General features: G+C 41.1%; 2 protein-coding genes across 3 annotated transcripts; both read right to left on the reverse strand.

The window, feature by feature from the left end:
* Positions 1–717: 717 nt before the first annotated feature.
* On the reverse strand, positions 718–8,041 carry LOC6727279 (protein kinase C and casein kinase II substrate protein 3). 2 transcript variants are annotated; one of them, XM_016175741.2, is made up of 10 exons: positions 7,919–8,041; positions 5,483–5,589; positions 4,830–4,939; positions 2,894–3,231; positions 2,576–2,802; positions 2,391–2,511; positions 2,216–2,326; positions 1,952–2,160; positions 1,624–1,781; positions 718–1,543 (listed from the first exon to the last, which is right to left on the reverse strand). In XM_016175741.2, exons 2-10 carry the CDS (start codon positions 5,584–5,586, stop codon positions 1,437–1,439), a joined length of 1,485 nt encoding a protein of 494 aa, XP_016033798.1. In that variant the 5' UTR covers positions 5,587–5,589; positions 7,919–8,041; the 3' UTR covers positions 718–1,436. The 2 variants fall into 2 exon arrangements, with proteins under 2 accessions (XP_016033798.1, XP_016033799.1); XM_016175742.2 differs by having other exon boundaries at positions 1,952–2,163.
* A 472-nt stretch (positions 8,042–8,513) lies between these two features.
* LOC6727280 (zinc finger HIT domain-containing protein 2) lies at positions 8,514–9,981 on the reverse strand. The gene is made up of 2 exons (XM_002102633.4): positions 9,853–9,981; positions 8,514–9,790 (listed from the first exon to the last, which is right to left on the reverse strand). The coding sequence occupies exons 1-2, from the start codon at positions 9,951–9,953 to the stop codon at positions 8,635–8,637; spliced, it is 1,257 nt and encodes a 418-aa protein (XP_002102669.2). The 5' UTR covers positions 9,954–9,981; the 3' UTR covers positions 8,514–8,634.
* Positions 9,982–10,237: the final 256 nt, after the last annotated feature.

Consider the following 10,237-nt stretch of genomic DNA (forward strand, 5'->3'; position numbering starts at 1 on the left):
CACCTTAAACCAACAATTCAAATGGCTTCGGTTCGTTTTATTTATTTTTTATGCCACATTTGTTTGTTTATCTTTTGAAATGACCTAACCATTTGTTGTTTTAATGGCTGTTAGCAGCGCTACTTTAAATTATTACTTAATTACCACCGTTAGCAGGAAAATAAACAAAAAAAAAACTACTTAAAGAGGTGAGGTAAAAGAGACGATCAACTCCAAAAATTTGGCATATCAAATTTTGAGACGATAAAGAGAAACATTTTCAGAAAATGTTAGACAAGTAATACAATACCTTAGCCCTTATAATTGCATTTCACCTAATCTAATTTTATTATAAAACAAAAGTGATCATCTAGTGATCCTGATCAAGAAAATATAAGCACTATATAAAAACGCGAGTAACGAGTATGAAAAGGGTTTATCATATAACAGTCGAAAAATAATTGTAAATATTAAAATATAAATAATGGTTTTACAAATTTTTTTAATTTGGTCAATATTTATGCACAACTTCCTTATTTGTTGCACGAATTAATCGCAAGTAACATAGCGTAACCCTTTGATTTTCTAACAGTGATTGAAATTTATATGATCATCCCCAAAAGCATGCAACGAATTTGAAACTCTAACTGAACAGTTTAAATTATTGTAAGCGCGTAATATGAATAAATTCTTAAGTTCGAATCCAAAACAGACCCAAATAAACTGAAGAAATCGCAATCGGGTTTTGGTTTTTTTTTATTTCAATAATTTAAGTCATTTAAAAATGTACATTTACAGTATACATAATCCAACACGTATGTATACACAAAACTTCATAAATAATATAAAATGTTCCAGAAACGCATTACAAATGCTATGCATGTACAGTATCTAAATATGCCAAAGACTACGCTGCGCCTCCCGGCTGACCACAAAAAAGGTTTACGGCACAGAGAGGGAGTAAAATTGCGGCCGCATCGTGACAAAAAGTACATAATTTCAGTTTCAGTTTGTTATACATAGCATAAATATTACATAATACAATTAATTTGTAATGTCATTCCGTACATTGACGCTTACACTTATTGTTCTGTTGACGACTTTCGCTAAGTTTTCTGTTACATATCTGCATGTTCGTATCGGCCTGCTAACGGCCGCATTGCTACTGTTGGTGAGTTGATTGGTAGGTTGGTTGGATGATCGGTATCGGTGTTGGGTTCGCTGCATCCACTCGATGCCCAATGCCTTAGATGCCGCACTATCGTCCGGATAAGTACGAATAGTGCTAGCGATTGCTCATAACAATTTCTAATACATATGTATGGTAATTTTTCATCAACGACTCTTCTACTGTGTACGCAATCCGTAATGCGTCTCTAACCTCTGTGTTATGCTGCATATACATATCTGCGCGTATATAACTGCTTAACGACTTCCCCTATTTCCCCTACGCCCGCTTACGCGGTCTCCACATAGTTGGCCGGATACAGTCCGACGCGCCCATTCATGCGTCCCTTGCACCAGCCTTGTTCGTCTTCATCTTCGAGCTTCTCGAAAACATCACCTGAAAGAGCAGAGTAAAAGGGTCGAACGAGCGGTGAGCGGTGAACGTTGGAGATTATCATATGGAGGGCTTCTACACACCTTGCTTGAATGTGAGCTCATCACTTTCAGCGCCCTCGTAATCATACAGCGCTTTGACCGGCACGCCCGGCTCACCGTTGTCCACCAGCACGTTGTCGCTCTCGTCCCACTCCTCCTCCTCGTCGAATGGATTTGCATCGACTTTGCCGTTGCCGTTGCTGTGTATACAAATTGAAATCAATTAGTTCAATGAAAATGAGCGCATTCAACGCGACGTGTCTCTGGGTTGGCGAGCAAGCCAGGCATACAGCCATACACAGCCATCCAGCCATCAAGCCATCAGGCAGTCCGAGTGTAATTCAAAACAATACAAACTGTTTCAACTTACGTTACGCTCGAGTTGCGATTGGATGCCGCTGACGCCGCTGCTGCTGCTGCCGTTGCCGTCGCAGCGCCGGCAACCGCCGCCGATGTTTTGGCTTCCGATGTGGTGACTGAGGATTGCGTGGTCGCTATTTCGCTCTTCACACTCGCTCTGCTGCTGACACTGCTCAAGGTGCTGGTGTTCTTCTTCAGGCTGTTTGTCTGGGGGTATTCCTGCTGAAGAGCTGGCTTAGTCTGATATTAACTACTGGGTAGTCAACTGGCTTACGTGCACATCCTCGGCCACAGGTCGCTGGTTGATGAGCGTGATGGGTGCTGCCGGCAGTGCCTCTTTTGATTTGTTGCCCTTGGCAATGTCACGGAACTCCTCCGTATATTCCTGTCAACAAAGCGGAAGTTCCATTAGCGGCCGCACTGGGCTTCAGTAAAAACAGAAAACTCACCACAAATGATGGCCAATTCATGGCCATGTTAATGCCATGATTGTTCGACCACCATTTTAGGTCTTTCTGCTGGTCTGCATTGTTGATCGTGTGGGAGAACTCCTCGTAGATTTGGGGCAGGCTGTAAGCCACGTAAAAGTTTATTAGAATGGATCAGTTAAAGCCAAATCAAATTCAATTCGCACCTTTGCACTTTCGTGAGGTCCAGGCACGAGTGCACGTTGAACAGGATTTCTTTGAAGAACTGCAAACGCGTCTTCTCAAAGGTTTGGCACTTTTCAAACACGGATGTCATGTCCTCGATGTACACCGAATTGTATTTGGTGATTTCGGCAATCGCCTGCTCGTACTTTTCCCGGCACTTTTGCACTTGATCTTTGGTCTTTTGCACTCGATCGTGCATTTTCTTCACCTAATTAGGAAATGAGAAGTGGTAAAGTAAATTAAGCTAAAAGTTATACATATGTATAATTAAACTAATGCTTTTACAAAAAGATCCTTACCTGATCCGGCGACAACGAGCTGTCGGCATTGGCATTGCGTTCCTGATTGGTAGCACTGCGCTCCGTCTTGCAGGCCGAATGGTAGTCCGCTTTGGCCTTCTCGACCTTTGCCAACAGCTTGGCCCAGGGCTTCTGGGCTTTCTTGAACAGATCCTCCAGGTCCTTGCGCTCCTTGATCTGCATGAGCGTGTGGTGGTAGTTCTCCTTCTGCCACGTCTTTATCTGGCTGTTCACATCGTTGCAGAGATTGTCCTTGATCTTCATGTGAACGTCGGAGATGCGTTCCGATTCCGTCAGCACGCCCTTCCAGGCTGCCTCCGTGGTTCCGTATTCCGGGCCTGAAACAAATCAGACATTCGTTACATATCTCTTATAGCGATTCTCAATTAACAACAGATTACAAGCGTGTCACCAAGTCGAGCTGTTTGCCGCTGACGTCATCGTGAGCCCCTCGGGCACTTGGTTTATCTAATCAGCCGCAGCCGCAAGATATATACAAACATACATATGTAGCCATAGCTATAGGTATAGCAAATATAATATGCCCGAAGAATCAGCGCTTGTATGGGTGCTGCGATGGAGGAACATCGTACATTTTTGGCATTTTTTATTGTACCCCTAACACACGGCAATCAAATTGATATGATGCTCGTCTTATAATTGGCAGTGCACGGAACTCGTTTGCCTAACGACTCACTATTCCCAATTCCCCCTGTGAAAAAGCACACAAACAGATATATAGAAATTGAGACGCTTAGCACACAAATAACTCGTTCTATTTTCTCGTCGCATTGATTTTTGAAACCATTTCAAGCGACGCTCTGGTGCCGGTTTGCTTTGGTGCCGAGTAATGGGCCACTGTCCAGCGCTTCTGCCTCCCAGTCTCCGTATCTGTAACTGTGAACGTATCTGTATCTGTATTTGTATCTGCACACGTATTCGTATCTGTATCTTTGGCTAGACGCGGCTAGGCAAATTCCTCGCAAATAAGAAAACTCGAAGAGCACTCGGAGGCGGAGGAAGTGGTGTTGGTCGCTTTTGCAATTGCCCATCGCTGGTTACTGTGAAAGTGGACACTGAGAATTCCGTGCAGAGGCGGTCACAGAAAATAGCAGCAATAGAAGCAAACAGTACCAATGGGGCAAAGCGGTTTCCAACTTCGCAAGCGCTGTACTCGATTTCATTTTACGAAGAAGCGCGCACACTGTGCCGGACATCCGCTAAAAATGGTCAGAGACCCAATTCCGAAAACAAGGAGTGAGTCGATGATGACTGCCATTGTCGAAAATAGTAATTGGTAGTGTGTACTTATAGAAGTACGTACATATATGCGGCAATAGCAAGGAAATAAAACTTCAAGAACCCATATAACTTATATATCAAAAACTAAAAATTGTATATTACTATAAACAGAAACCCAGCGATATTTTATTTTTTATTATTTATTTTTTTCTCTTATACAAACTGAAGACTTCCGCTGCCGAATTTGAATTGTTTAGAATGAAGAGTGTATGCATATGTTTATGTTAGTTAATCCAAACACTTTGCCCGCCCACTCATTAACATACTTAAATAAATTGATGTGGCGATTTGGAACCACAGTGCGCAGCTTTTGCAGAATACAACCGACAAAAACGAGGTAACGAAAAACGTAAAAAAAACCATTAATAGCTTAAGCCACTTATCGCACAACGGCAACAACAATGCTCAGAATGATGTACAGAATGTAGAAAATAAGAACAGCCAGTGGGCCAAATAAGTGGTGGGAATTCAACGTGAGCGGGTCACTTGATGCTCCACTGGGCTTTTAGCTCGTGAATGAATGTGTTGGCCAACAGAAGGCTTCCACGACTGATGATGTCTCATCCCACAGCCGACAGCCGACAGCCACCCACATCCCCTTATCTCACCAGATCCCCACCTGCCGCTCACTCACCTTTCTCAATGAGTTCACCCCATTTCTTTGACCAGGTGCGCAAGCTTTTCGCATATCCCTTCTCGATGTCGGCACGCTCCTGAATCAGTTGCTGTAGGTCATTGCAGAGTCTGCGGGCGAAATGAGACAAGAATCATAATAATGCAAACCGGTTTGGATTTTTGGCTTGGGTTTGGGTTCGGGTGCCGATATATTCGGCTGGCAATGACCCAGCGTCGCCCAGTGCAAATACACAGAGAGAACCCATTACCTATTTGCTTAAAAAGATTGATTATATCACTAGAAATCAAAGCTAATTAAAAAAGTGTATGAAATGTGAACATAAGTAGAACAAATTGAGTTAATACTAAGACCAGCGTTTATACCTAGGTCTTTATATTTTCTTATTTTATTTCCTTTATATAAATACGAACTGCTGTAAATTTGCATTCAAAACAATGTGATGACACTGCATGACCTACATAACATACAGAAAAGATAAAGTTACCAATACCAATTGGTATGGCAGAGACGTTGAAAAACGATTGGGTTGCAGCTACGAATCTGTTTTTGAATATTAAGCCAATTGTATTAAGTCGAGGAATTTGACTGACATAATGGCAAAGTAAAGTATCTCTCTGTGCACCAAGACTCCCTGGGGATTATCCACTCACTTGTAACCATCCTCGATCCGCTTGGTGGTGCGTTTATAGTTGCCGGGCTCCCAGAAGGAATCGCTTCCAGCCTGGAGGAGCTGATCATCGCTGTGGTGGGACATTTCCTATGGATTCCAATTAATATTAATCAATCACATACGACGGGCTTAAGCGCAATAATCGTAAAATATGAGTTTTGTTACGTAAATAGACACTGCCGACATAAACAACTTCCACACAGCAGCAACAACAAAAAGCTCTTTGTTTATACGCAAACTTGTATTTTCGTAGTGTTTGGCTAAGACCAACAAATCGTTTGTTAAACGACATACTATAGTAAACCCAAACGAGTCGGGCTCTGAGTAAATTTATTGTTTGCCCAATTTGTTCGATTAAGAAATTCCTTCACATTGATGCAACAGGCAGAACTTTAATTACTGGAGCCTTATCAACGGCCATATTTCTTGACGGTTTCGCCGAGTGTCCCCATTGATAAAGACTGGACTTATCACCCCTGACTCATTGTGAAACTTTGCATGCTGTTCTGCAAATGGGTTTACTATTTTCAAATTGGTATATTAAATATTTGAACGTCTTGTTTTAATTGAAAAAATTGCCTTCGAATCTAAACAATATACATATTTTTTACCATATTAACATAAATATTTGTAATTTAATTTGAATTTGATGATTTTTAATATCGGTGTCATATATTAATTCTGCTTATTCAGATAAATACATAATGTTGACAGATTTTCTTTCTGTGTATCACACATTTTCTACCGTAACAGTTTTATTTTATCAAGGGATAACCCAGATAAATTAGATCCCGATAATTGAATTTGAAATATAATAAACATACACGCTTCAGGTGTTCTGCATTTCTGATTGTACGCTGAACAGTTGATAGACTTGCTTTTACTCCGGCCAATTCCTTGATCTTAGCAGCAGATTTACCAGAATTTGAAGCAATTCTAACAATTTGAGGTTCTGCTTGTTTTGATAGTGATTTTTTCTCTCCTTTGAAGTTATTCCCTTATGCCTCCGGAACCTTCACAAATAGCGATTTATCAGTTTGGCAATGCTCCTATTAGACAATCCTTGCTAATGTAGGAAGTCTACTTTTTGACGTTCCAATAAGCTCATAAGAGCAGCTTTACCCATTTTTTCTTTAAATGTAGCTCGGAAACACTATTTGTTTATTTTTTATATTTTTTTCAAAAAAAAAAGTTTGCACTTGTCAACGCAATACGAAGAAATTTAAGCAGCATCTAATTCAATGACCAACCGGAAACGTTGATAAGAAAAGCATTTTGGACAATTAGAAAAAACATGGAAATTAATAATTAATTTTGTTTAAAATAAACGTCTAACCTAAGACCAAAAGTGTATATCGTATTGGATCCCCTTACATGTGCCAACATTTAACATTTCAATTCTCTCTGTGTAGCGAGCTACATTTTTTCCTACTCGATGGGAAAACTTGGTATCTTATCAGTGGAGTGGAGTTTCCCTGCATCAGCTGTTTGTAAACAATGCAGTCGGTTTGAGTTCCACTCGCACACACCCGTATGGTGAATAACGGTTATGTTATCAGCAGCATTGACCGGTTATATACATGCTTTCTTATTTATATATGTATAATAACCTCTGCTGGAGTTTAATCACCTACACACATGTGTAGATTGGTGACGACTGATGTTGGGTCTGCTGAATGTGGAATCTTGTATCTTGGGTTGACTTGATTTGGGCGTCATCGGCGCACGATGCGCTTACGGGTTTTCACCATCATCGGCTATAAATATAAATATAGGATCGCGGCTCTGTGCGATTTTCGTGTTTTGCGAGTGGAAATGGCCAGCAGAAAGTTTACAAACAGGTTGACGCATACTTCGCATATTTGTGGAGATAGATAAGCACCTTTACGGCGCTCTCACGAGCACTCGCACCACACACACACACACATGCATATATGCACATCTAAACTAACACGTCGCACACTTAGGCGATAAGAAATCCCCCTCCGCCAACCAACCAAGAAACTCGTTTATCTTTGAGATTGAACTTGTCTCGACCGTTTCTACTGTAAATATTTGCATCGTTTTCCAGCACACCTTACATAAGGTTTTCTTGGGGTGCTGCTATTAAAATGCTTTCGCTGTGCACTAATTTTTAGCAGGCGAAGCGTACGAAGAGCACTTGCTGGCCGATTGAATTTTGTTGTTGCCAGACGCACACCGACACGCACACACGCTCGGCTAGGTCACACAAACACACACGGGAAGCGAAATTCCGCTACACCCAAACGCGTTTACACGAAATGTTCTGTTCTAAATTGCGATCGCTTTTGTTGTTGCTGCTGCTGCAGCTGCACTGCATTTCAATCGATTGTTAAATAATCCTTGGCTTTGGGTCTCTGGCACTTGTTAATACCGAAGCAGGGCGACAACCTACCAGTAACAAAATAGCGTAAAAAAGCACTACAACTCGAGTGTGTGTCTGGAATCGCCAACTAAAAAACTATGTGATGTGTGACCGTTTCGCGACCACTCAAATACACCTCGCGGCTAGCTGAAAATACCGCTTGAAAACCTCTTCAAAAAATACCGAAATTGATCTGAAATAAAAATTTTTTTTAAGACATCTGAATATGTTTAATGAATTAAGATACTTTGACTAGCATAAAATTTAGTCTAAGCCTTTTATTAGGTAATAAAAAAGCAGTTAACAATTTTGCAGTGACTATTTTGTAAATGTGTTAAATTTTCATAGATGGAGCTTAAATAATATGGATTTATTAAGCTGTTTTTTTAAGTAATCATAATTGATATCGCAATAAAAATAATATTATATTAGCATGGGCCAAGATAAATCATAATAAAGAATTTCAAGTTATGTAGTTTTACATAAACAAATTTGTTCTTTAATTCCTTAAATTTTGAGGTTTCTAATCAAAATTTTTAACAAAAATATAGCAACATAGCTCCTGTTCACATTAACTAATTATACCTAGTTGTATTTAAATTCCTCAGTAAAATAAAACAATCAATTAACGATTGATCCAACATTTAAGTTTCTTTTTACAAGAGTACAGCATCAGTAGACCGCTTCTAATTTTGTGGACAATATAAAACCAGGATTATTTTGAAATGTTTATTTTAGAGGATTGTTCAAAGGACTTCTTCCCGCGCCACATACGACAGCATGAACTCGATTTTCCGAACCAGTTGCGCCAGTTTGGTGCGATCCAATTGCACACTTCCGCTGGCCAATGCGAACAGCTTCTGGAACTCGGCTTCCTGGACATTCTTACGGCGACTGATTGCCTTCGTCTGCTGTAGCAGATAGAGAACATCACTCAGGGCGGCCAACTTGTGCTCCTTCGTAGCCATCAACTGGCGGGCATCCTGCTGCAGCTGCTCCCTGTTCTCGACGAGGAAATTAGCACCTCCTCCAGCACTTCCAACTGCAGCCGCGCCGGCAGGACCATTGCCCGTGGTGATGGCTTCCATCTCGACGGAGACAATAGCGTCCTCAGCATCCTCGAAGTTGGTGCCGTACTTTAAGGTGGCGCTGAGATTGACAAGGTGGGCCACTGCCTCGCTGGCATTGGTTCTCTGTTCGCCGCCAAAGAAACGAGCCACACAGGCGTAGGCGCTTAGTATGTTCCACAAATTGTAGTGCAGGCACGGAGAAGGAGTTTTCTTGCATATATCGGAGAATTTGGCAATGCTCCCGCAAATTTCGGGAACAAAGCTCTCTTTCTTGGCAGCCTCTTCGGGTGTAGGTATAATCACAATCTTAGAGTTCTTCGGCTTGATCCACCAGGGCTTGTAGTCTGGCATAAGCTTCATAATATCTCCATTGGTGATCAATTTCTGGAACTCATCTTGCTCCTCCGTAGTTAACCGGCTCCAAACTTCATCCGCATCGTTGATATCAACGCCTTTCAGTCGAGCTGCTATGTCTTCCTCCAGGTCTTCATCCAGTATGTCCCCCTCGGTGACGTCTTCTTCCGCCTCATCTTCTTCTGGCTCTCCTTCCTCGCCTCCATCCGAGTCCAAACTATTTTCCAGGCCATCTGTATCAAAGTCCTGGGGATTGAAACCACTGTCCGTTTCTCTCATCCTCTTCAGTATGTCGTATATTTTCCGCATGTCCTCCTGACTTTCCTGCGTTACCGTGTTTTGGGTCAGTTCGTCCTGAATGCAGGATTTGTAGAAAGCCTCGGAGCACTTGAGGTGCTCCTGGGACTTGTAACATCCCACACTGCAATACAAAGCATTGCACTTGGGACAGGTGTACTTAAAGGACACCTCGCGACAGCTGCAGGAGATTTATTATATATATTACACCGCTATAATTAATATTACTTGTTAACTACTTACAAGTGACACTTTTCATCGGCTTCCGACATGGTCAAACAAAATGGAATAAACAAAATAATGCGGTCTCCAACAGCTGATCGCTGTAGTGTGGCCGTAAACATGATTCGTTAAGTAACGGCTTTTCAAGTGGATAAGGTTTTATAAGTATTCTTTTTGCTTGAGGAATCTCAGTTGTTTGCAGACAAGTTATACGACTCAAATATTACAAGAGTTGGGCTAGATTTGAAAAGGCATTCGCAATTTCTCTTGTCTTTTTACATACGTATTTATTAGCAAATAACTATATATATATATATATTATGATCATTAAGGATCAAACATATTTAAATATGTACTTTAAATGTAAAAAGACATGAGAGATTGAAAATACATATATAAATGAAAA

This window comes from Drosophila simulans, chromosome 3R (genome assembly GCF_016746395.2).
Source record: "Drosophila simulans strain w501 chromosome 3R, Prin_Dsim_3.1, whole genome shotgun sequence".
In the NCBI taxonomy this organism is placed as follows: domain Eukaryota; kingdom Metazoa; phylum Arthropoda; class Insecta; order Diptera; family Drosophilidae; genus Drosophila; species Drosophila simulans.

Bases quoted from the DNA above. Each gene is read 5' to 3' on its own strand.
- LOC6727279 (XM_016175742.2), bottom strand. From the start codon at position 5,586: ATGTCCCACCACAGCGATGATCAGCTCCTCCAGGCTGGAAGCGATTCC. The intron at 2,803-2,893 runs GTAAGGATCTTT...TTTCCTAATTAG, and splicing joins GCTCGTTGTCGCCGGATCAG to GTGAAGAAAATGCACGATCG. The intron at 2,327-2,390 runs GTGAGTTTTCTG...CTTTGTTGACAG, and splicing joins TGAATTGGCCATCATTTGTG to GAATATACGGAGGAGTTCCG.
- LOC6727280 (XM_002102633.4), bottom strand. From the start codon at position 9,953: ATGTTTACGGCCACACTACAGCGATCAGCTGTTGGAGACCGCATTATT. The intron at 9,791-9,852 runs GTAAGTAGTTAA...AATCTCCTGCAG, and splicing joins GCCGATGAAAAGTGTCACTT to CTGTCGCGAGGTGTCCTTTA.